Source organism: Colletotrichum spaethianum, assembly GCF_022836535.1.
Source record: "Colletotrichum spaethianum MAFF 239500 DNA, contig20, whole genome shotgun sequence".
NCBI classification, from domain to species: Eukaryota; Fungi; Ascomycota; class Sordariomycetes; order Glomerellales; family Glomerellaceae; genus Colletotrichum; species Colletotrichum spaethianum.
Window position 1 is genome coordinate 304,552 of NW_026054790.1, and position 23,745 is coordinate 328,296.

General features: G+C 48.8%; 11 protein-coding genes across 11 annotated transcripts; 5 read left to right on the plus strand and 6 right to left on the minus strand.

Moving 5' to 3' along the window:
- Window positions 1-1,651: 1,651 nt before the first annotated feature.
- Window positions 1,652-2,669, plus strand: ColSpa_07785 (pinoresinol reductase 2; the record flags this gene model as incomplete). The annotated part of the gene is made up of 3 exons (XM_049273997.1): window positions 1,652-1,681; window positions 1,739-2,158; window positions 2,223-2,669. The coding sequence occupies 3 exons, from the start codon at window positions 1,652-1,654 to the stop codon at window positions 2,667-2,669; spliced, it is 897 nt and encodes a 298-aa protein (XP_049129954.1).
- Window positions 2,670-4,361: 1,692 nt separating this feature from the next.
- On the plus strand, window positions 4,362-4,781 carry ColSpa_07786 (uncharacterized protein; the record flags this gene model as incomplete). Its single annotated transcript, XM_049273998.1, has 1 exon — window positions 4,362-4,781. The coding sequence occupies one exon, from the start codon at window positions 4,362-4,364 to the stop codon at window positions 4,779-4,781; it is 420 nt and encodes a 139-aa protein (XP_049129955.1).
- Window positions 4,782-5,494: 713 nt separating this feature from the next.
- On the minus strand, window positions 5,495-6,133 carry ColSpa_07787 (uncharacterized protein; the record flags this gene model as incomplete). Its single annotated transcript, XM_049273999.1, has 1 exon — window positions 5,495-6,133. One exon carries the CDS (start codon window positions 6,131-6,133, stop codon window positions 5,495-5,497), a length of 639 nt encoding a protein of 212 aa, XP_049129956.1.
- A 2,713-nt stretch (window positions 6,134-8,846) lies between these two features.
- On the minus strand, window positions 8,847-9,319 carry ColSpa_07788 (fasciclin-like arabinogalactan protein; the record flags this gene model as incomplete). The annotated part of the gene is made up of 2 exons (XM_049274000.1): window positions 8,847-8,906; window positions 8,972-9,319. 2 exons carry the CDS (start codon window positions 9,317-9,319, stop codon window positions 8,847-8,849), a joined length of 408 nt encoding a protein of 135 aa, XP_049129957.1.
- A 116-nt stretch (window positions 9,320-9,435) lies between these two features.
- ColSpa_07789 (uncharacterized protein) lies at window positions 9,436-9,924 on the minus strand (the record flags this gene model as incomplete). The annotated part of the gene is made up of 1 exon (XM_049274001.1): window positions 9,436-9,924. One exon carries the CDS (start codon window positions 9,922-9,924, stop codon window positions 9,436-9,438), a length of 489 nt encoding a protein of 162 aa, XP_049129958.1.
- Window positions 9,925-12,352: 2,428 nt separating this feature from the next.
- Window positions 12,353-12,906, plus strand: ColSpa_07790 (uncharacterized protein; the record flags this gene model as incomplete). Its single annotated transcript, XM_049274002.1, has 2 exons — window positions 12,353-12,398; window positions 12,512-12,906. 2 exons carry the CDS (start codon window positions 12,353-12,355, stop codon window positions 12,904-12,906), a joined length of 441 nt encoding a protein of 146 aa, XP_049129959.1.
- Window positions 12,907-13,751: 845 nt separating this feature from the next.
- On the minus strand, window positions 13,752-15,124 carry ColSpa_07791 (uncharacterized protein; the record flags this gene model as incomplete). The annotated part of the gene is made up of 3 exons (XM_049274003.1): window positions 13,752-14,705; window positions 14,829-14,893; window positions 14,974-15,124. The coding sequence occupies 3 exons, from the start codon at window positions 15,122-15,124 to the stop codon at window positions 13,752-13,754; spliced, it is 1,170 nt and encodes a 389-aa protein (XP_049129960.1).
- Window positions 15,125-15,404: 280 nt separating this feature from the next.
- ColSpa_07792 (uncharacterized protein) lies at window positions 15,405-15,749 on the minus strand (the record flags this gene model as incomplete). The annotated part of the gene is made up of 2 exons (XM_049274004.1): window positions 15,405-15,440; window positions 15,465-15,749. The coding sequence occupies 2 exons, from the start codon at window positions 15,747-15,749 to the stop codon at window positions 15,405-15,407; spliced, it is 321 nt and encodes a 106-aa protein (XP_049129961.1).
- Window positions 15,750-15,814: 65 nt separating this feature from the next.
- ColSpa_07793 (uncharacterized protein) lies at window positions 15,815-16,048 on the minus strand (the record flags this gene model as incomplete). The annotated part of the gene is made up of 1 exon (XM_049274005.1): window positions 15,815-16,048. One exon carries the CDS (start codon window positions 16,046-16,048, stop codon window positions 15,815-15,817), a length of 234 nt encoding a protein of 77 aa, XP_049129962.1.
- A 729-nt stretch (window positions 16,049-16,777) lies between these two features.
- On the plus strand, window positions 16,778-20,935 carry ColSpa_07794 (uncharacterized protein; the record flags this gene model as incomplete). The annotated part of the gene is made up of 9 exons (XM_049274006.1): window positions 16,778-17,748; window positions 17,811-18,747; window positions 18,811-19,237; window positions 19,315-19,503; window positions 19,561-19,620; window positions 19,816-19,928; window positions 19,986-20,019; window positions 20,091-20,587; window positions 20,765-20,935. The coding sequence occupies 9 exons, from the start codon at window positions 16,778-16,780 to the stop codon at window positions 20,933-20,935; spliced, it is 3,399 nt and encodes a 1,132-aa protein (XP_049129963.1).
- A 1,480-nt stretch (window positions 20,936-22,415) lies between these two features.
- ColSpa_07795 (uncharacterized protein) lies at window positions 22,416-22,900 on the plus strand (the record flags this gene model as incomplete). The annotated part of the gene is made up of 2 exons (XM_049274007.1): window positions 22,416-22,781; window positions 22,841-22,900. 2 exons carry the CDS (start codon window positions 22,416-22,418, stop codon window positions 22,898-22,900), a joined length of 426 nt encoding a protein of 141 aa, XP_049129964.1.
- Between the last annotated feature and the right edge of the window lie 845 nt (window positions 22,901-23,745).

The following is a 23,745-nucleotide window of genomic DNA, read 5'->3' on the forward strand; positions in this document are numbered from 1 at the left end:
GTCCAAGTTTTCCGTCTAGGCCTTTCGACTGACTATTTTCCCGGCGGCTCCCACAAGGTGTTCATTCTGGTTCGAAACCCTTAGGATGAAATCCCGCACAGCGTTTCTTAGTTTTACATTGCGCCATTGAAGCGATTTCTACGATCAATGTTCAATCAACTGGCAATATTTAGAACGGTCGCTATGCTTAGTAATTAGTATTAAAACAAGTTGACTTCTTCAGTCATTGATGACTGGATCGACTTTTGACTAAGTAGATGGGCAATTGGATGGGATGAGTCGTTCCCAATTTTGTGTACTCAGGTGGAGATAGTCTGGGTTGACATGTTAGTTTCGTGGGAGGGGGGAGTAGCACCTACTGATGGGGAAAGAAGTGTATGATGGATTTCCTACGAATAAGACATAGCCAAATAGATGCACTGAGGTTTGTAAAGAAGAGCTCGGACATTGATGACTCAGTGTATTGGAACAGAGCCGAGACAACTCTCTCTGTCGTGATCCCATCTTCCTATAAAGACACAAAGAAACCGGCTATGCATCTTATCTAATAGAATTATTGGCTGTCTCACGAGCCTGGTATTTCACTGCCGTCCGTTCATCACTATCACAAATCTAATCCAAAAAAAAACCAAAAAAACCATTGGGGAACGCCACTGAAAACACACTGTTGAATTTTTGGCTTGCTGTATGTAACTGCTGTAGGCAGTGGTGTAATGTCTGCACAGGAGATGTTCTGAAATCAATGCACTTCTTTGATGCATCTGGTTGAAAGGTAGGTGCAATTACCTAAGAGAGCCATGTCCAGCAGATGAACTTCTACAACCTAGTAACTACATTCGCTGGTCCGCTAACCACGAGAGCGCTTCCAATGGTCGTCAGGTTCTCGTCATCTGCAATAACGGGGTATATGCTGAAACTCTGGTGAAGCTAGGAGAGTGACACTAGAATATAAAGGCACGAAGTTATTAGCGGTTCTGGAGACGCGAAAAAGTGTGGGCAATACTGCTAGAGCTTAAGTTTGTCGCACTCTAATGCAGCGAGCTGCGCTCAGAATTCTTCCGGGTGCTAATAACAGCGGGTGAATCAGTAACCATTGAAGTCCAATCTTATGGCCAATTGGTAATAGGTACAGTCGCATTCACTTGCTGTCACATACATGCCAGGATCGACGGCACTTCCGATGTGTTTAAATGCTGAATAATCGGCACAGTGCCAAGCCTAAATAGATCCGTCTCTATCAGCGTACGAAACCTTCTTTCATGTTTTTCATCACTGTTCCCGGAAGATAATTGGTTTCGGAAACAAATTGATTCCGAGATATCGCAGTGGGGTTCCGGAACACAACCGTCGGCCTTGCCAATGTCCGCTCGCCGGGCGGGGCCGTATGTGCGGTCAGAGGCTGATTGATAATGCTGAGTGCGGTTCCTTAGTGGATCTCGCGTGCTATGTGCGCAATCATGCCAGATTTTGGAGTATTGCGCGATGGCGGGATCGAGGTGGGGGGAAGGTTGACAATGGCTTGGCATCAACAGTGCATATAAGTTGCTATTGTGTCCCAAGCAAAAGTCTAGAGTCAATCCAGGAACATCATTCTTTCGACTACATCAAACCCAAAAACCACAGCCTCAATTTTCCATATTAACTCCTCACTATGTCTGTCAAGAAGGTCACCGTTGTCGGAGTAAGTCACGTATCAAGGCCTTCAGGTCACACAAATTAGCTGAGCTAACTCCTACAGGGTTCCGGTAACCTTGGCCCTAGCATCATTGGTGGCCTGCTCGCTGGGGGATTCGAAGTTACCGCACTTTCTAGAAAGGAATCTTCCGCATCATTTCCTTCCGAGGTCACTGTTAAGAAGGTCGACATCAACTCAGTCGAGGAGGTTACCGAGGCTCTCAAAGGACAAGACGCCGTTGTTTCTATCGTTGGAACGGCCGGATTTGCTAGTCAGAAGGCTCTTGCCGACGCTGCGGTTGCGGCTAAAGTCAAGAGATTCATCCCCTCCGAGTTCGGAATTAACACCCGGGAGGCTCGCGGCACCAAGATTGGCGGTATCCTGACTCCCAAGATCCAGACTGTCGATTATTTAATCGAGCTTTCTGAGAAGAATAGTTCATTTACGTGGACAGGCATTGCTGTTGGACCCTTTTTTGACTGGGTAAGGAAGTTCCTCAGGTCCTTAGAATTTTCATAAGCATCGAAATAGCGCTAACAAAACCCAGGGCTTCAGCGGTGGTCTTCTAGGGTTCGACGTCAAGAACAAGACAGTCAACATTTTTGATTCTGGAAATGAGCCCATCTCACCTTCTACCCTCGGCTTCATCGGAAAGTCAGTTGCAGGTGTGCTGAAGAACCTCGAGGCGACCACTAACAAGTACATCGACGTTGCTTCGTTCACAACTACCCAGCGTGAGCTGCTTAAGGTTATTGAGCAGGAGACTGGTTCCGCTTTTACGGTTAACAATGTCAAGACTTCGGACTTGGAGAAGACAGCCGACGAGAAGCTGGCGAAAGGCGACTTTAGTGCTTTTATCCAGTTGCTTCAACAGCACATTTTCGGTGACGGCAACGGCAACGTCACAAAAGATAATGCCGCTGTGAAGCTTCTGGGTCTACAGGAGGAAGATGTCAAGGCCGAGACCAAGAAGGCTGTGGCTGCGTGGAAATAGTCGAGGCTTTACATAATATATTCAACCTGAAACCCCGATCAACGATGAATACTTTTTCGTCATGAATGACGATGGCCTTCTATTTGATCGCCAGACATAGTGATTGCCAATGGGGCACTATGGGCCCAGCGAAAATGTTGTTTCATATCTACAGCCCAAAGGTCTGCACAATGACAATACTGCGTCTTAATATCCTTAAGTTAGCCAATACACTGGACGAGGCTGTTCAAGTAGTCATTGTGTCTTCGTTGTGCATTAACGTTTCACATATTTGGGTCCTAATCTCTCCAACATCCATCAAAGTACTAGCTGCCAGTGGTTAATAACAGTGGTCGTTTCAATTACCTGACATTTGTGTAATATGGCGGTCCCTCTGACCCAAGATTGACCAATTTTATCAAGTTTCCCCGGCAGGAGGAAGTGATAGTCAGATCTAGCGTAGCCCGTTGAACAGTTTTCGCGCTCTAATTTAGCTTCAAAGTGATTTTTCAAGCGACTTTCTTCGATCGGATCATAGGTGTTGCTCCAAACCACTAGTTATGATTTCGACTATTTGCGGCATCAATGTATGGTTACTCAAGCGAGGCATATCCCATTGCCTTCGGCCTAACGTCCGAGGAGCTCTTGTGCGGAGTAAAACCAATGAAGACATGGGATTCCAATTAAGTTAGCCAATGAATATTCAAGTTTTTCTATACTTCCCTTCTCGATTCAATCTGGGGAAGCCGGAAGTATTAATTTTTTCCATCGATACACAGAGGCAGGCTAGATTTCAGGCAAAACGTTTGTATCGATCGATGTGCGGAGTAAACATGGGCAGTAAGATGGACTTGAATCTAGTGACATTAAGCAGCAGTCAATGGGATATATGTACTTGGGATGAAAATTTTGCGGTTGTCAAAAGTGCTAATGTTTAGGCCTCATAGACCTTGAATGTTCGATAATTAGTAGACATGTGCTCAGCTGTGTTTGCACTGAAACAGCGCAGGATACTTGTTTAAACTTTTCAGAAATCCCAATACAGCCACCTCAATTTTGCCTCAGGCAAGGTCAGTTTTTTTTTGGTTTTGGAGGGGGCATGGTCTGGGTCTTTCGAAGATAAACTTTGCTCATGCACCGACACGATATTCTTCAGCAGCGTAGTGATGCTATGGTAAATATGAGGACATAATTGTCCTATACTAATATACATGGTTATTTAACTTATACAAATGTCGAGAATGATTCAGGGACAATCCATATATTGAGCCTTAGGGAAGCGCGACCTCACCGAATGAGTGAACAGTATATTAAAGTGCACGATTTGCCACGTCAGCGTCTTCATCTGATTTAGAGCACGGAATAAGAACCCAATTGAAGCTATGGTAGGCATTTCATACTAAACTTTAATCATTTCAACAGCCTGCTAAACAGCGACTGCCCACCAATTCCTCCCCTCCATTTTGCCAGACTTTGTTTCGAAGCTTCTGCAAAGCTTGGCACGGAACTGGGCCGACTGACGTTACTTGGTGTGTGTGCCATCGCGTCACAATATAACTCGCCGTCTTCTTCCTAGAGTTCCAATACTCTTCAAGGTCATTTACGTCATTTTTGGAGCTGTCCCCTCTATCCATCGTGTCTTAGTATCTGGGACAACTTGAGCGACATCTGGGCAGATAAGCCGTTAACCGACGAGTCCACTTCCTCACAGCTATGCCCATCGAGATACGGACTGCCTTGGAGCGCGACCTCAAACGATGTGCTGAGATCGGGCATCAGGCATTCGGCAAAAGTCCATTCTTTAAGATCAAATTTCCCGGCTACGTACCGAAAGATGGGTTCCTGGGTCTCCGAGCCAACGACCTAGCGAAACAACTTCGGGAGGATCCGACAGCTCGTATGTTCGTAGCAGTGGACACCGAACGAAGAGGCGATGGTGCGATCGTGGGTTTCGCCAAATGGAACGTGTACCCAAATGGCATGCCTTACGCAAAGTCAAAGGCAGCCTCATGGGGCCCGGGAGCCAACCTCGAAGCATGCAAAATGGTTTTTGCTGGAGTTGAAGAGATGCGAAACCGTTTGATGGCAGGCAAGCCATGCATCTGTGAGTTCCTCTTACGCATTACGGAGTAAGGACTTTCGCTAAAACAATTCAACTATGGACCTTCATGTCCTAGTAACAGATCCGTTATATCAGGAGCGAGGTGTCGGACAGAACCTGATGGCTTTCGGCATACAAGAATCTCTTCATTTGGAGATACCGGTATATCTCGAGGCTACAGAGGCTGGTCATTCTCTGTATTCAAAAATTGGGTTCGATGATATCGAGGTTCATCGCGCTGACTTGGTCAAGTTTGGAGAGTCCCGGCCTCACTTGATCTGGGCGATGATTCGGGAACCTTACTGCTGGTTTCCATGACTCGCAGATATGGCGTCGGGCAAAGTCCTTCATCGTATTTTCACAGGAGTTGCGTCCAGCAAGTCACATCCAGAGGCGTCCAGTGTATCTTATATTTGCTATTGCTAAAATGGAAATCCATCTTGAATGCTAAGCTATACAGCCAGGTTCCAATTTTCTTCCAAACTTAACTCATGAAATATGGTCTATTGATAACATACTAAATGATAAGCGGAACCTGTCACGATATCCTCGTGGTGTGAGTCGATTCTACCTAGATAGACCGCCTACTTCCCACGCGACCTCGCCCAGCTTTTTCAGCGACCCCTGACTTTATAAGCGGCCTCGTGGTGAAATACACTTAGAGAATAGAAGCCACTTTCAACCTTATGACCCTACTGCGTACGGCAGGCTCTCAGCGATAGAACCACAGTAACAGAGGTTCAAATCAAGAAGTGTAATCAGCAGCGCGGTCAACAGCAGTGGCCTGAGCCAGCTTCCCGGTTGCCACCGAGACAGTCGGAATCCAACCTTGAGGGTTTACATCTGTACCCGTTGTAGCAATGCCGTCACCAGTAGAGTTGACACCAATAGTGATGTAACCAACGAGCCCGTCTTCAACACTGTCACCAAGAAGTGAGACGCTCAAGAAGGGGTTGTAGCCGTCCTCGCTGGCGCTGGACAAAACCGAGTCTTCAGCGTTGATCGTACGATTTAGGGTTTCGAGATGAGATGAGTAGGGGCTTACAGCGTAAACCTGCGATAGAAGATCTTCCTCGAAGAAGAGCTGTCCAACGTGTTGCAACGCACTCTGGCCGAAGGAAACGCCGTCGGTGGCGTTGGCTTGAACCGTAACGTGAACATGCATGGAGCGCGAGGCATAGTAACCAGGGAATCTGGTCAAGAATTCGATCATGCCCTGCTCATCGGAGATTTGGATGCCGCGAAGGAAGGTCTCGTCATCTGTGGTGCCATCGGCACGCTTGCCCCAACCGTCTAGAAGCTCCACAGTATTCGGATTAATACCAGTGAAGGAGGAATAGGATCCGGTAGTATTACAGGCCTGTCGCGATGCCCTCACGCGCATCGCGCAGCCTTGTGAGATTTGCGCCGGGCCCGGATTAACTATTAGTCCGGTCCCTTCGTGCGGATCCACCACGCAGGATACGTATTTATTCGTTTCGGACAAGGCAATCCTGCACGTAGAAATCGAAGCCGTTTTCCTTATGTCTTTTCCACCCTAAGTGGTGACTCTACGACAAGGCCCAAATAGATACCGAAGCACCCTGAAGCGGCTCGCAAATCTCTACATCAATAATCCCGATGTCGAGATAGAAGTCAATACCGGGTTGCGACTCGCGAAGGTCGTGGCGAATCAATTCGCCGTCAACGCCGTAGGGTCCAAAGATGGTGTCAGGAGCCAGTAGACAGGTGTTGTTTTGGATGCTGGTATATTGGAGAGTGTTCCGCTTAGATATGCCATGACTATTGGGCATGAAATCGCCGCTCTCGACGCGACGCTCGTAGAGACACTGGGAACGCTTGGCGATGATTTCACCCTTCCGCTTTTCGATCGCAGCAGCACACTTGTTGGTAGATCGACCGGCAAGACCAGCTTATTTCTTGGCCTTGTCCCTTGTCAGCTTCTCTGGATGAGCAATAATCTGGGTGGCGCCAAGAAATAGCGTAGTAAAACTGAGAACGCCGAATTTCATATTGTTGACTGTGGCTAAAACGAAATTGCCTGTAGAAGCTTTGATAAGCTGTACGGATCTCAGATAGATTAGACCTTAATCAAGCTGAGAAATGTAAAGTCTAGTTACCGAAAATCGTAACGAAGGGAGGGATAACAATGGAGATTATGTTATTGGTGGTGTCAATAGGATTGTCATCGCAGGGTTCAGTCGCACTCTATAATGCACTTTTGGGCTCGTAGATCCCACATGACTTGAAATTATACACTGTCCGGCATGGTTTATTTTCTCGCTTGACGTTCATTACGAATGCTCTGCGCCTCGATTGGGCCACTCTGACATTGCGTTGTGGATGTTAGACCGGAATCCTATATGCGTAATCCATCGACTTTGGTTGGTCTGTCATGTCGTTGTAGCTTGCCCAACGTCCAGGAATAGAATGTGGTCGTAGTTTGAGCATGAAATTTTTCCGTGACTGGCCATTGGACGTTCAGGGGCAAGCCCATGATGTTGCTCGGGATGTGGGCGATCATGTCTTCAGGAGATGAGGGACTGATCCCCGCGATTCCCGCATCGAGCGACTCAGTCTACCGGGCGTGGCCCAATAGTTGCCGGAACTGATAATTTATCCCGACGCAGCTTGCTGTGCCTTCCCGGCCGACGTGGTCCCTGCCCGAGGTGATATCTACCCGAAATTCATGACACTCTTGGTTGGATTTCCACTTCAACGGTCCCCACTGCAGAGGACATTCAGGAGGCGCAGGTGGGACAAAAAAGCAAGACTACAAACTGGAAGTTCAAGAGCGTCCGTATGGTTTCTTCCCAAGCCCACGTACACAATCCAGACCCATTGATTGGCTATTGACATACAATTTTTCCATTTGGTAGTGTGTTATTGTGGTTCCCATCCAAGCCGAGTTGCCAATCTCACATCAAGGACCATCGAGCTGTTGCTATTTCTGCAGACCACCGTATAGAGGTTCAACGAGTTCCAAAGAGAGACGAATATCACAATACTACTGAATTTCTACTAAGCAACTGGTGAGAATGCTGAGGACTTCTCAGTTGATCGACATTTTATCTTGTCTTTTCCCCCCATGCCTTGATAATTTTGGTTCGGCAGAAAATAGAATAAGCCAAACCATACCGCAACCTTGAGCAAATTAACTCAGAATGAATCGCAGCACTTACAATGAGTATTTGAGCTAGACTCATCAGAAAAACCTGTCAAGGAAGACATCAGTGTTGTGTTTCGTCATGATGGCGCCAGTTCTTGTGCTTTTCATGTACAATCTCCTCAAATTACCATTGATAGTCACCAGAGGATCATTAGTTCTATTTAGCCACAGATTGATATAAACGCCATGTAGAATACAGCATGCACTGAATATTCCCTAGTTTACAATTATTTAATGATTACCTAAGCCTATCTACCTGCGATAAGTAGACATTGAGTCTAGTTCAGGCGGCTCGGCACATGAGCGTGACATGCAAAGGATTTGTTTGTCTTTTTGTAAAATCCTTCGAAGTGGTTATTAAATTTAATAGGGCAAAACAAGAGGGAAAATCCTATATTGAGCTGAATATCCAGGTAAAGAAGCTAATGCTGTAAAAGTCTGTGTTGTTTCCCTCTTCTAATATTCCCCCCTTCCTTCCCTTCACCTTCTGATAACTGATTGACCTTACTTACAGCAGATAAGAAGGGACATAAACCCTTATGGGGATACTCAAATCAGAAACGAAGCAAAATGGAGAACACTGCTTTTGTAGCCCTTTGCACTACCAGTCTGATCCTAGCATTTGGCGCTCGTATCGCACGCTGTTGCCCCTTACTAGAGCCCCTCAACTCTACATGAGTAATGCAGCAATGCCTACTGCGACAGAAAGGGCCAAACTGCGCCAGGGATTAATCCACGACCAGTTCCAGTTGGAACTGGAACTGACTGTATTGACCTCGTGGTGGTGGCACTGGATAGAGGGCTTGCGACGGCAGCGACAGTCTGAAGTAACTTTGGCGTCGTTGTGTATCTCATAAGATCCGTCGCAAAAGATACGGTTGAGAATGGTAGGCTTGAAACGGAAGACGCATTGGGGAAGGCAAGTCGTTCAGATGCTGGCGCAGAGGATTGTAAGGAAGCTCGGTCGAAGTCTCCCGGGCTCAACACACTAAGAGGAAGCTAGGTTAGAACACACATTTTATGATGATTGCAACCGACTGACCTGTCAATTACGTGGGCGATACCATTGTATAGAATTGTATTGGGAAAAGTAATCCTCGCGTTGTTTACCCAAGCAGAACCATCTGGCAGGACGGTGAAAGTCAGGTTGGGGCCTTGGAGAGACGGGACTGTAACATTGCCCAAGGATGGCGAAAAGATGACATTGTTGGGGATAATATGGTAGCGGAGAACCTTCTGAAGCGTCTCTAGGTCTGTAGACTCAAGCACAGAGCCAATCGACTCGAAGGCCGCGTCGGTGGGCACAAATATGGTATAGTCAGAGATGTTGAGGCCTTGGACATCGGCTCCTGTCTCGCCGAATGCGAAGTTTAGATGAGCAGCTTCCAGCGCGGCATTCATTGCGAGGTAGCCCGATCGGAAAGTGAAGAGCTGGAAGGGAGCCCCAAATGAGAGTACCGTATCGACTTTGTGAATGGTAATGCCTTTACCTAAAGTGATATCCTTGTTTTTAGATGTCAGTTCACGTAAGTTGACATGTAGATCAAGGAAATACCGACCGCTTCGGTGACGGTAGAGACTGTCAGCTCTCCAGATAGAACGCATAGATCATCTCCATTCCTCACAAGGCCATTGTATGCGCCGCCAGTGAAGTTGGAAAATGGCTGTCGAGCAGTAACGTATGAATCGTCGAGCAAGGTCTGTGCAAATGTGGGGACATTGGTGATGACATTTGATGGGTAAACTCCTCGGAAGACGTGGTTCGCAAGAAGGGCTCCAATCGCGATAGTATCGTTCCGTAGCTCAATGGCCTCACCTTCTGGGACGTCTCGTGGCACGTTGGCAAAGGCTTGGTTTGTTGGCGCTATGATGGTGATGTTGGACGCCGAGGAGAGAGTGTCTGCAAGGCCATCCACAAGACTGACAAGCTCAAGCAGCGTGCTGAGGTCCCCTTGGGAGGCGAGAAATGCAGCAAGGTCACCCTGAGCTAGGCAAGAGCCTGCCATCACCACATATGACCAAAATGATGGACGCATGATAATGAGATTCAGAAACGTAGTGGCGACTGCTAAGATGGATATTGCTCAGGGAAGAGAAAACAAAGTATGTCGCAATGCTATAGTTATTCTCTCGCAATTCATTGAGCTATCGACCTGCTCTTTATACAAGATTTGGATCTGGGCTTCACAAGATAAAATCAGCCTTCTTTGTATCAGGGCTAACGTGCTGACAGTCATGACGACCGGCCAAGCTCTCAGAATCGAGAGACAGCCAACTGATCTGGCATTTTCCTCCAGGTCTTATTCCTCTAAGCATCATCAAATCTTACGATTTTTGATGCCAAGAACTGCACAGCCCTCGCCCGACCAAGTGCATACGAATCGTTGAAGGCTTCTTGGGAAAAGAGAGGGCCAGATCCTGCCGCGACATTCTGATGTAGAGAAGCAACTGGGCTTGATTACCCCAGACGACAGTAAAAATGTGGGGTTACGAGCGCCTATTCGAGTTTAGCTCGTTCAAAAGTTCATCTGACAGACGATAGGTAGTGAGTGCATCTGGTGGGGCTACGCTCCGTCTGTCTGTTTAAGCTTGGTTCTTACGTTGATATATCTCTAGCTCTATGTGGCGCAGACTTCATGTGTGGCTTGGTTCTGATGTCTGCCTAAATGCAGGAACTGAATAACTAAGTGAATGCCTTAGATGTCATACAATTCAATCCTTGTGTGAATTGAAACCAATTGGTTCTACTTCCGTTCAGTTGTACAGCGGATTAAGCTCAAGGCAAGTCTTTGAGGTTATGGTAGCCCCATCACCGACCTCCAAGGAAAATAACTAGCGTTTTGATATATTCTTGACTGATGTTTTATCAATTGCTATCCTTAAAATCATCTAATACTTCAAGTGAAGTGTTTGTAGAATTGAGGGTTCGTGGGATGACATGGAACCACACCGGTGTCCCTAAACCATGCGAGGCTTAAACGACTCATTGTAAAGGATGTGTAAAGTAAACTTATCTTGTTTAACACATTTCGGTGGTACGACTAAACACTAGTTTGAAATTGAAGGTACAGATGCAGTAAATTTATTGGATGTGCAGAGAGGACGATAAATACACACGCAGATGTGCGAGTGTAAGGATTGTGACGAAGGACAGGGAGAGATCACGGTTGTCAGTGTTGCTGAGGTAAGTCACACTATATAAGTCTATGGTGTGACAACTCATAATTTCGTGTACTCTTTCTTTTGCATTCAATCCTAAAACTTCAACCTCTCAAAATCAACTAGCACATTCAAAGATGCAAGTTTTGATCAGCCGTTAGCCGATAAAAGGTTCAAACATGAATTACCAGACGTCTCAGGAATTGCCCGAGCCTCGTTGCAGTTCGCAATGCAGCTCATCACCACCTTTGCCTGAGACGCTGTTCTGTTCCCTCAGTGCTGAAGTCAGCACTCTGCACCGTATAAGAATGACAGATTCGGCAATCACCAGGTTTCAGATCCGGAGTGCAGGATGCAGTGTTCAAGAGGGTAATCTCGGCTTCTGGATCACCATTAAGTCATGAGTTAACGCCTGCCAGTCGGTTTTCAATTCGTCAAGCTGTGAATATAGGTCAGTTAGTCGCGAAAGTTTTATCGGAGTGCTGTGAAGGTAGTTTTGACTTGTGTTGGGCTTCCACCCAGTATGATATTGAATACCGCGAAGTATTCGTGACGTACTATGAGGGAAGCAATATCCTGTATGGTGAGAGGCTTCTTCTAAGTTTTGACCATAAGCTGTACGACACGATTTGGTTGAAAATGAAGCATTTTGCAAACATTCCTTTATACTATTTTGAACTGAAATACAATCCATCATAACTTTGCAATGAGACTGGCATGTTGTGGTTCTATCCGGACTTTGATCGTGAGCAATGCCCGTCATGAGCATAAGCGAACTCGGTCAGACTGACAAGCTCTAAGAAATAGCACATAGACCTTCCTGTAGCCGCAGATCTTGTGATGTGCCTGCACCGCGTCTTCCCATCGCCGGGCTTGACTGCTGCCAAATGACTCCACAGAAACCTATGAGATAGGCGATGCGCTTAGGAACCGAGAGGGACATCATCCAAAAAAGGATAAAATAAAAGTAATCATACGGATACAGGACGAATATGGGATAGCTCGCCCCTTGGGGTTGTTGAGTCAGTCTAGCGTTTGGGGTGTGCAATAACCCATTCGGGCACGGTTCTGAATGCATGATGTCAGAAATAACAAGATCGCCGCTAAAAGCGTCAAGTCGTCATCGCGTCCGGGTGTCCACTTGGTTCAAATAACAACAATCCCCGGCAGCGCAACTGGAATTCTCTCGTGACTTGTCCATCTAAGCCACTGAACTGACACTGATAAGGACTTCCTTCAAGAAGCCTCCCACGTGCTTACCCAGTATTCGCAAACATGAGTTCTCAACCGATCGGCCTGACTACAATTCCGAGGTTGCTGCGTAAGTGTCGCTTCATGCATCACGAGAGTCCTCCCTCGGATGCTTTCCGTATAGCAAACTGACTTTTGCTTCATAAACAGCTATAACGGGCACCTTCGCTCTTCCGTTCACAGTGTACTACGCATTTCTCAGTCTGAGAGTGGTTGGCGAACGCCTAAAAGACGAGCACTATCTCGGAGAGAACTCTTCTAAGCCCGGGGCCGACACAAAGTCACTCAATGCGAATAAGCTATACCTTGCGTCACGGTCGCACACCAACTTCGCCGAGAATGTGCCGCTGGCATTTATCCTTGCCTCGCTTGTGGAGCTCAATGGAGGCAGCCGTAGGACTCTGAGCTGGCTTCTTGGTAGCTTCTTGGTCTTCCGTGTGCTGCATGCGGAGCTAGGCATCATGCAATCCCAGGGCATGGGATATGGCAGACCTGTCGGCTTTTTCGGCAGCATAGGTGTGGTTGGCACGTTGGCCGCCTATGGAGCATTTTTAGTCAAAGGATACTGGGGATATTGAGTGATAAGGAACTTAAAATCCCTTGGCGGAGAAGTATTATTGCTCCTGAAGCTATTCTCCCAAAAAAAAGCCTGTGTTTTGGGTTGTTGTCTTCCTCATAACACAATAATAGTCATATTCAAACCTATGTCTTCCATAGAAACAATTTTAAGCAACATATTTATTGTTTAGATACCAAACGTAGTTATTAGAATGGCGCACGCAGACTAACCCGTCTGTGCTTGGTCCTAGCACGAAACTCTCAATCTCACAATACATGATTCATTATATGCGCTATAGAATTGCCCTTTTGCCTTATCGCAATTAGCAAAAAGGACAGGGCAAGAGTCAGGTGTCCGTTAAGTGCAAACCTATTGGGAAACGAACCACTACGGATCAAACGTGCTGAGGATATGCATAATGAATCGGATTCTAAATTCATGCCAAGCGGAATGCATATGTACTGAAGAGCGATGAGGCTAACTGCACCGCTCCAGAACAGCAATTATGGCTCCCTAACTTTTAAGAAGTATAACTAAATAGAGCTAGCTATCGGCAAAAGGGTATTAGCGAGGTTTCATAAACATCAGATGTTAACACTAGATACAGTCTAGCGACCGAGACCTCTGTATCGTCAGTTTCCCTACCCTTCAACCGTCCAAATCACCGTTCGGGCTCTCTTGTAAATTTCGTTTTTCAGCCAAGTGTTGTTCAGGACAGCGAAAACTGTTGTAGCCGAAAGGAGGAGGAGTTCTAAAACTGATGGATACGGAGCGATTATTTGCCTCACCCTCTCAATCAAGAAAGCACTTGCTGTTGGAATCATAATGTATCACCTGGGAGTTTTATAAGAAAAAGCCCTAGATCTACCAGTTACCATCCAAGCTTTCTAAGTCTGACTCAGCCAAATCCTCGCGTTTCTTTTGCTGTGTCTCTCGTAGCTCCTCGACCATGCGCAAATTGCTTTGCTCCAACTGACTCAACTGTACATCATTCCGCCAACCATCAATTTCCTCTGGCACGTAGAGAAACGAATGAGCCAAGTTGTTCACAACATCCGAGGGCAGAGCGTCGAGCACGAGTACCTTAATCACCAGGTCGGGCAATTCCTTGATCGTTTGAGACAGCATCTCTATGATATCGTCTGCTTGTGTTCTATCTCCAAGCAACCGTGACCAAGAGTCGAGAATCACAAACACAACGTCTTTTTCCTCTAGTAAATTCAGGAGTCCATGGAAGAGTTGCAAAGCGTACTTAGACTTCTCGGCTGACCTTTTGATCAATCGCTTCTTCTGCAACTCGAGTAAAGAAATGTCGACCCCTGGACGCTTTCCCAGGCAGAAGTTCATCAGTTGACCGTTCAGGCTTTTGAGAACCGCCATCGGACCGCAAGATACAACGTCGAAAGTGTCGTTCGTTCGCAATCCACAGAAGAATGACAGGACAGGATAATCAGTCGACTTTTGGAGTGTCTCGGTGAGCAGAGCGGCTGTGAAGGACAGAGGGTGAAATAAGCCCTGCGGCGCGTTTTCTCCTCTGATGTTCAGAATCTTAGACTCGTCAAGGCGTAACCAATTGCGGACTTGAGAGGAAGACATGATCCATTCGCTCTTCTCCCTGTCCTCCAGTGTAAGTTGACCGACACCGGCGCGAATACACGCTTTGACGTGGTTATCAGAACCTGGGATGAAGTCTCCGATTGTTGCCTTCCATGCGTCGACGACCTTGCTGTTTCTCTCAGAAAGGCTGGCTGTGTCGCTAGATCCTTTGCTTTTCTTGGTGCTCTCTTCACCCGATTGAACAGTTAAAGAATCTGAATACTGCACTGCTTTCCTCGTAAGTATTCTTACTGGGATCCCGCATGCATAGATGAGCTTACCACCGCCGTTGATTGGGTTGAAATGAGGGTTACTTGCGAAAAAGCAATGAAGAGTATTGCATACTACTTCTTGAAGAATGTCTCTGGTAACTTCATTTGATTTGCCCTCATCCAGAGCCGTAGCAATTTCTGGTTGTTTGTCAGTAGATGCCCAAAGCCTTCCACCAGATCATAGGTGTTTTCGGTGGTCACTTGTTGACCCAACTTACTCCCTGCAATGTCCTCGATTCTCTGTATTCCTTCATGCATGCGACCCATACGGCGTTGAGAACACACATCTAATTCTTCCTGAAACTCGGAAATGCTGCCGTCTAGAGAGGCCAAGGCATTGGTGACTTGATCCTCTGTACTAAACTTCATCTTGGTTTTAACCTTGGCTGTTGGTCTGTTGTTAGTATATGAGACCAGAACGGGGGCTGCTGAAAACGAACTCGTGAAATCCATAGTCAGATCGTTGATAATTCCTTCAAAAACCACAAAAATGGCAACCAAGACTCCATCAGCTTTCTCATGTAAGCGTTTCGATTTGATGTGAAGATTTGATAGCCTCTGGACTCTGTTCAACTTTTTGGGTATATCGGCTAGAGCAGTTTCGATGGCTTGCCTCTTTTTCTCATGCTTGTCTGCGATCTAATTGTTGTTAGACGTTGGTCACACAATTGACGCGGCCCCAGGACTGCGCCAATTTTCCAGCACGTACCGCTAAGATGGTCATAACACCTCCCGAGATGACAGATCCGTAGACATCACCAGGGATCATGGACATGATAGCACCAAGAGCAGTATCTCGTTTGTTTGCGCTCTTGAAACACTTCCGAGCGAAATCTTTACAAGCCCGCAGACTTCCTGTCCCATCCCGCTGCTCCACTGCAGCTGTTGCTACTTTGTAGACGTAGTTAAGATCGCAACGTGCCGGGTCTTTCAAGTCGACGCCAAGGTCTTTGAATGCCTTTCGAGTCCCCATGTTCTGCACAAACCTTTTCATGGTAGCCTCGAAAAGCTCCAAGTGTTTCTTCGATCCATCGAAACAATTTGTGAGGCTGTCACTTGTCAGCCCAGCACTAGGCAATGAATGGCAGCAGGCACGGTGACAGACTCGGGAACCTCGCTTCGTGGGACGAATGCATCGAGCTCATCCACAAACACCAACTCTTCCACGCTACCAGTAGTAATGTTGTCACCTGTGGCCCTGTACGCGAAGCGGGCAGCGCTGTTTTTTGTCGTTACTAGATGGGAAGGGATTTGGGGGATAACCTCGTTATCCGGGGGTGCAGTGTCAACCATCTTGACGAAGCTTCTTCTCCGCTTGGCACTTGAAGCTTGATTACTTGGTCGTGCTGAGCTGTTCCATCTCGATAGGAAACACCTGGTGTAGAAATGAGAGCACAGGTCTACCCAGGGGCTCTAGGCAGCCGGAGAAGCTACTTGTAGCGAGCTGAGGACTAGGCTAGGGGCACAGTGGATTTGGACAGGGTCTTATGTCTTCTTAAAGCCTTCGGCCACTAAGGAAGCACAAGAGCCAATAGATGAAGCCCTGCAGCCTCGAAACCGTGCCGCTTGTAATGCAGCTTATCCGGAATTCACGGCTCTGCATTTCTCGCCTGCCTAACCAGCCACTAGAGCAGACCAGCCACCCCTCTCTTCAATCTACCAAAAGAGGATCTTGAACACCGCCCCCACATCTATCCTATTCAGCTGCCTAGGGATGGAGACCAGGCTGACCAGTAGCGTTTTTGTCGTCGTGACGAGAATGCAGGCCACGCAGCGAAAACCACTCTCCTGCATGATCCTGCCATTACACGTAAGCGTGGCCATGATCCAGATTAGGCCAAGCCCGGATAGGTCTCGGTCGGGTTCGATCTCGGGAAGCGCATGATAGGCGGCCGCCCTGAACGTAATAGAGCCTCTTGCGCACGTTGCGCTGTTGAAATTTTCCCTCTCCTTCTCAAAGCGAAAATCACGATCGGGCACCTGATCCAGTATCGGTTGCATGTTTCACGGCTAATCATCACGATGACCGCCCTGGTTGCTGACAACAGTCTGGGTGTCGATCGCATGGGCACCCAGAACGACGAGATCGCTGGCAACAGCGGCCTAGCTTCTGTGCAAGGAGACCTTTTGAAGCCAACCACGGTACTAGAGGACAAGACGAGCGATCCCAGCAAGATCGATAGCGAGCTGACCACGGAGACCAACGACAAACAACCCGGAATCCAGCCAGAAAAGCCTGATGATAGCAACGCCAACGAAGCCGGCGATTCTCTTACTATTGAAGAGCCAGCCTCCGTTGAGGATCCTGCCTCTCAGCAAAATGAGACGGTTAAGAATGAAGGCTCCAATGATGGGCCCGACACCGACCGCGCCCCCTCGCCGGTACCTACAGAAGATCACCCGCCTAGGAATCTGTACCGTCAATACCTGGAAATGATCAAAAGGATCTCAGCAGGCGAGACCGGAGAAAGCCTTTTGACTGGTGTGATGGATTACATGAAAGTTGTGGACGATCGTCTTTGTACGATCGAGGGGAAACTACGCAGCAACGGAGAGGACAAGAAAACGTCTGTCGCAGGAGATTCGTCGCCGCCAAGTGAGGCTGGCGACCCCGACCCCGAGGATATCCGGAATGAGGTCAAGTTTTTCGAAGCGGGGGAGGATGACATCAGCTCAGACGGCAACCTCATCGACATGGCCGCCGACCATGGACGGTTTTCCTCCACAAAGGACCACCCGCAAGTGCTCCGAGTCTTGTACAACAAGTTGTCAGACGACGCGACCGTCGACAAAGCCAGCCCGGAGCCGGGGCAGATCGACATCACCTATCTGACCATTCTATCCGACCCCATTGCATCTTTTTTCCGAGATGTGTTGGCCCTGGACTGTGGTCAAGGCCACGCCTGCATCCGCCTTTCGAAGCCGTTTCGTCCCCTGATTAGGAACATTAAACCGTTGAAAGACCACCTTGCGAAGCTCGAAAAGGCGTACGGGTAGGGGAATCTCAAACTCGAGGCACTGGACTGAATAAATCAACTGACGAGGTTATCCACAGTCATCTCAAGCTAGATCAGACACCAGAAGAAGCGAAACCTGGCACCGAAGACTCAATGAAGCCTGCCGACGACGACGCTGCGGGTGCTGGTGAGACCACCGAACCCACTTCAACACCTACGCCGTCTCCGCAGGGAGAAACCTCTGAGCAACACGAGATGCCTTTTCTGAGGCCGACCGCGCTTGCGCACTTCAAAACGATTGTCCAGTTTGTGGACCAGTACCTGCACAAGTCTCTGGAGCTATATGCGAGGTTCAAATCAGGTGAGGAAGACAAGGTGGCTTTCGAAAATATGTGGATGCTTTTCGACGCCGGGACCACCATCTTCTGTCCCTACAGAAGTGGCCAAGAGGTCTTCTCGACTACGGATTTGGACAATGATCGATCAGACAGTAGCGCGATCTCGTTTAGATATTCCGAGTCTCGTGCTAGATACTCTCCCCAGGCGTACTGCGTTCTCTCCACCCGGGGCGGCACCTTTTTGAAGACGTCGCTGATGCCGGGTGGGATTGAGGAAGACTTTGAAGAGAATGACTTCTTGCAGAACGTCGACGCCTTGTTGCGACTAGATCGGTGGGACCTTCTGCGACATGGAGATGCGGGAGGGTATCGCAAGGACATTGCACAGCCGCTCGCAAGACATGGCGCTGGAGGTGCTGCCGCAACGAGACGAAACAAAAACACAACGTCCACACTTGTCATTGCCTGTTTCAACGTGGAGTATGACGGTGATCGGTTTGGTACTCAACGAGAGCTGTTCCAGATCAAGCCTTACAGCGGCCTGAAAGATGTACGAGACATTGAGGTTTTCCCGGTGCAATATTTGAAGGACGAGGAGATGGATCGTCTGATGCAAAGAGGCCGAAGGTTTCTCGATCTCACGAACAACGCTCACATGTCTTACGAGGGCACCACTGCGGGAAGCACGCGAGAGACGGTATGCTCTGCCCCATATACGTAGATCCATCTTCTGCTGGCTAACAACTAGTGCGTTGCGCAGATCAACAGTGAGGTTATTGTTGACTTCAAGACTGCGTTCGAAAGGAGCAGCGACCTGCCAGACATTTCAGAAATCAGACCCAACTTCTCGTCCGGGAACGAGGTCTTTCAATGGCCCAGAACAACCGAGAGGGGGCAACGAGAAGTGCATGACTGGTACGAGCATGATGCAGTTGAGGGCGACCGAGCCGTCACCCATCGTTGGTGCTATGCAAACAGCTGCCAAAAGCCCACGTACTACGCACATCAAGATGCGCAGAGTCAAAAGGTTCTACGAAAGCTTGCGACAGTATTCGAAAGCTATACTGCACAACAGGCCAAGTCGAAGAAAGCCCGCAAAGAGTTTAGGCAGTATTTCGAGGAAAACGGCCTCATGAGCCTCTTCCCGGCCGTTGTCCCCGGTTATGCCTTGCGGAATCGCAAATGGGGTATGTTGGAGCGCACACGCACACACCTGAACCAAACGACGCCCATTTAGGACCCGCACTGATTTGGCAATGTTTAGTACAACTTGATCTGGATCGACTCCAGGACGTCCAACACGGCGATGACTGGAACAATCTCGTCCTGCCCAAAGGCCACAGGGAGATGGTGCAGGCGATGGTTGAGTCGTACACCAGGCGGTCAGATGGTTCCCAAGACACGCAAGATCAGCTTTCCGAGAAGGTCGACTTGGATCTTGTTCGAGGGAAAGGTAAGTCTGGTGTCAGGATTTATGATCCTCGCAAATATTGATCATTGAGTCGTACAGGCAAAGGATGCATCATTCTGCTTCACGGTGCTCCTGGCGTGGGCAAAACTTCTACCGCAGGTGAGACTCAACACTTTCTCCTGGCTGATTTCAAATTTCCCCGTTGCTGACACTGGAGATTTGTAGAGTGCGTCGCAGCATACACTAAGCGGCCGCTATATCCCATTACCTGTGGTACGTCGGAGCCTACTCTCACTCAGTAAATGATAGCAGATGGTTAATTCGGTATTCGTACCAACGAAACAGGAGACATAGGACACCTTCCCGACGTTGTCGAGGCAAACCTAGAAAGGCACTTCAAGCTGGCGCACAGGTGGGCGTGTGTGCTGCTACTGGACGAGGCAGATGTGTTTCTCGCGAAAAGAACGGTATGAATGGTCGAACGACGTGACCAGAAGGGAGCCCGCAGTACTAACGTTGCACAGAAAACCGACGTAAAGCGAAACGGACTCGTATCAGGTCAGTATTACCAAGCCACACCAGAAGCAAGCATGCTGATGACTTTGACCTAGTTTTCCTTCGCATCCTAGAGTACTACCCGGGAATCTTGTTCCTGACGACCAACCGGGTTGGTGCCATTGACGATGCATTCCGCTCGCGGCTCCACCTGACGCTGTACTATCCAAAGCTTGTGGAGAAGCAGAGCACCAAGATCTGGAAGAACAACCTCGGGAAGCTGAAGGAAGTCAACGAACAGCGACTCAAGAGAGGTCAACAGCCGATCAAGTACGACAAACGCGAGATCATCAAATGGGCGTCGACAAACTGGGAGAGTCTTCAGTGGAACGGCCGGCAGATCAGGAACGCCTTCCAAACCGCCATTGCGTTGGCGGAATTCAAAGCGCAGTCGCGAAAGTCTGGAAAGCGAAGCGGCGTCGACAACGCATCACCTTCTCCCAAGAAGGCCAAGTCACCTTTGCTGGACCAAGACACCTTTATGCTGATTGCGGACGCCTCGAACCAGTTCAACGACTATCTTTTGCAGACGCACGGTCAAGACGAGGAGATGACGGCGTCCAGGGACCAGGTCCGGCCGGCCAGCTTCAAGGCGAAGCCCACCAGGATCAAGAGGGTGGAGGACTCGTCCGAGTCGGAATCGGACTCAGACGCGAGCTCTGGGTCGGACCGTTCATCAGACTCTTCTGGGCCAGACTCTGACAGCGAATCGGACGCCACTGTCGACTCGGCGTCTTCCGAGTCCGAGTCCGAGACTGACAAGAAGAGCAAGAAGGCGAACGCGAAGAAGGCCAAGAGCAAATCTGAGAAGAAGGAGAAAGAGAAGGAGAAGGAGAAGGAGAAGAAGGCGACAAAGAACAAGAAGTCGTCAGACGGGACGGAGAAGACCAAGAAGAAGAAGAAAAAGTCGGAGGACTGAGAGCCTTCAATCTGCAGTCTTGAGTCTTTGACACCCCTTTTGGGACGACCAACCACGTTCTATCTTTCTTGCTGCCCAGCCGTCATGTACATAGCTATACAGAGTAGAAGGCCGAGGGAATGCATCATGATGCGTTGTATGTACCCCCGTTTGCGAATCTACCTGCTCGTGCAATTTCATAGGGAAAAAATCAGCAACGCGGGCTTTGATCCACGAGCTGCCATGCGCAGGAATCGATGCCAGCCTTGTGCGAAATGTGACCAGCACGACGGAAGCTACAAAACGTTCTTGCCCAGCTCTGGTGATCCAAAGTGCCATCCGTACAGACTCGAGCTGAACCAGCGACCCAAGCCTCGTACACTTACTCCAGGCCCATAAATCCCCCTCGGAAGGGAAAAGACGAGTTTCCCAGTTGCTGTCAACTGCACTGCGATACGTACTGGCGCGTTTCGCACTCCGACGCGGTTGTCTGAGCCTTCTCTCGTCGTGCTGCCCGCTCCTTCCGTCCCTCTTGCCACACGCACACATACACACACACGCCCGCCGACTCTTTTCGGCAGCCACTCCGTGCCGACGCACTGTGTGTGTCCACCTGCCACCCGACACGGATTCCTGTTTTCTTCACCAAGAATCCGGACCACCGTCCATCTGTGACTGACCGAGCACAGTGCCAAGGTCCAAGGTGGCCTCGGGCTTTTGCAAGATGGCCCAGCTGAGTGTGCCCGACCCGACTAGCGATGCCTGCTGAGGCTCCTCACGTGCCTGTGACCGGGAAGACCGCGCCTCTCACGGACCCCGCACGTACAAAACTAATGCAGCAAAGGCTGAGTTCATGGTCAAGATGATCTGGCCCCAGTACAGTCGCGGAGACGTGCCTGCACCATTCTTGGAGTGTCCTTCACTCGACAGCAATATCGAGGACGACAAGGGATTCCGCGACTTGAAGCCTGGAGAGCTAGCAAGTACGTTGAGGTGCATGCCGCCCCACAAGGCTGCAGGTGTGTGCGTCCAATCATCGTCTCCAAAGGGCTATCGTCCAATTGCTCTCCTTTCCGCTCTTGGCAAGGTCCTAGAGAAGTTGTATGCCAACCGGATAGCAGACTTCTTGGTTTCGACTGGCAAGCTCCCAGCAGAACGGTTTGGTGTCAGAGGGAGAAATACGACCCAGGCTCTCGAATTCATCGTCAAAGCGATTTACAGGAATTGATGTGTCGGCGAAGGAGGAAAAGCCGCGAAATGTGTTGTCTCTCTGATGACCCTCGATATCACCGGTGCGTTTGGTCGAATCCAACGCAAGTACTTACTGGATATCCTGGTCAAATATGGCGTTCCCTATTGGTTGATCGAGTTCATATGGTCATTCCTTTCCAGCCGCAGCACCACGCTCCGGCTTCCAGGGCATCAGTCAAGAAGGTTCTGGATCAATATCGGCATACCCCAAGGCAGCCCCTTTTCACCAATCCTCTTTGTCTTTTCCTCCATGCCGATTCTCGAACAACTCAAAGAGAGCAAATCGACCAAGAACATGCTGCTCTGTCGGTTGTGGGACTTGGTCATCACTGCATACGTTGACGACATCACCGTCTTGGTTGCATCCGAGTCTCACAAGGAGAGCAACAAGGCTCTGAAAGTGCTGTACACCTTGCTTGTAGGATTTGCGTCGCCAAACGGCACCTCGTTTGGCGCTGACAAGACAAAGGTTATGCACCTGTGTAAATCTCGGTCATCCAAGCCTTTACTAGTCATGCCTGACATCCAAGGTCTTCCCTCCAAGGCAGAGACGCATATCAAGATACTTGGGATCTTTTTATATAACCGTCTCGCATGGGTCGATCACAAAGCTCGCGTAAGTTTCCCTTACACAATAATGCTACTTCTCTTTGCTAAGCATGTTCCGTGTTGTAGATTCTCGCCAAGGTCAGGACAAAGATGTGGCACCTTCTTCGTGTATCCAGGTCTACTTAGGGCCCATCCCTCTTGGAGCTACGGCGGTTGTACATCACTAAATATTGCCTATAGTCCGGCAGTATATTCCTTACAGACCTTCTCTGCTCCGAAGCACGCTTTTGCTTGCTGATCAAAGAACCCATTGGATGGTCACACAAACGCACAAGAAAAGATTCCCCACTTGGGGAGTTGAAGAGTGTAGTTCGGGTTTTGGAATCTATGTAGAGGACTGATCAGCTAGCAAGTTGCCAAGCATAACCACTGTAGAGTGGGCCATCCATCCAGAAGCCGTGGATACTCCACTCGAATGCGACCACCATTCGTATAGCGAGTAGCACCGTGTGCAAGATTCTTTCACTTGAATAAATTTTTCCGCCTACGTTCCCGGCAGTTTCCATTATGCCTCAAGAACGGGGAGGCTACAAGTGTTACTGCGTGGGTGTGACTGAACGCGGTTTCTGCGGTTGTCCAAGTCTTTCACGTTGCTGGTTGCGCTTTGGTGAGCAATTCAAGAGCACGACAAATAGCGTATCTTCGTCGTGCGTTCAAGACACTGCTGCGTGACGCCTAAAAGAATTGCGAACCCACACCTGAAGAGGCCTCCATTCCTAGCCTATGGTCTTAGTAGCTGAGGTCGCTCCCCTCACCTAGATTGCGCAACATTGGAATCACAGGATCGTGATGGATTTCGTTATGCTGTACTGGTAAACTGCTATCTGGATTCGCCAGATTCCACATTTAGCGTGTGCTTGGCTACTGACTCGACTCTGGGGCCTAAATATGTACCGATACCCACCAATGGAGAGATTCAAAAGACTTGGTGATTGGACGAAAGGACCGCATCCCAGTTTCAAATGTGCCAG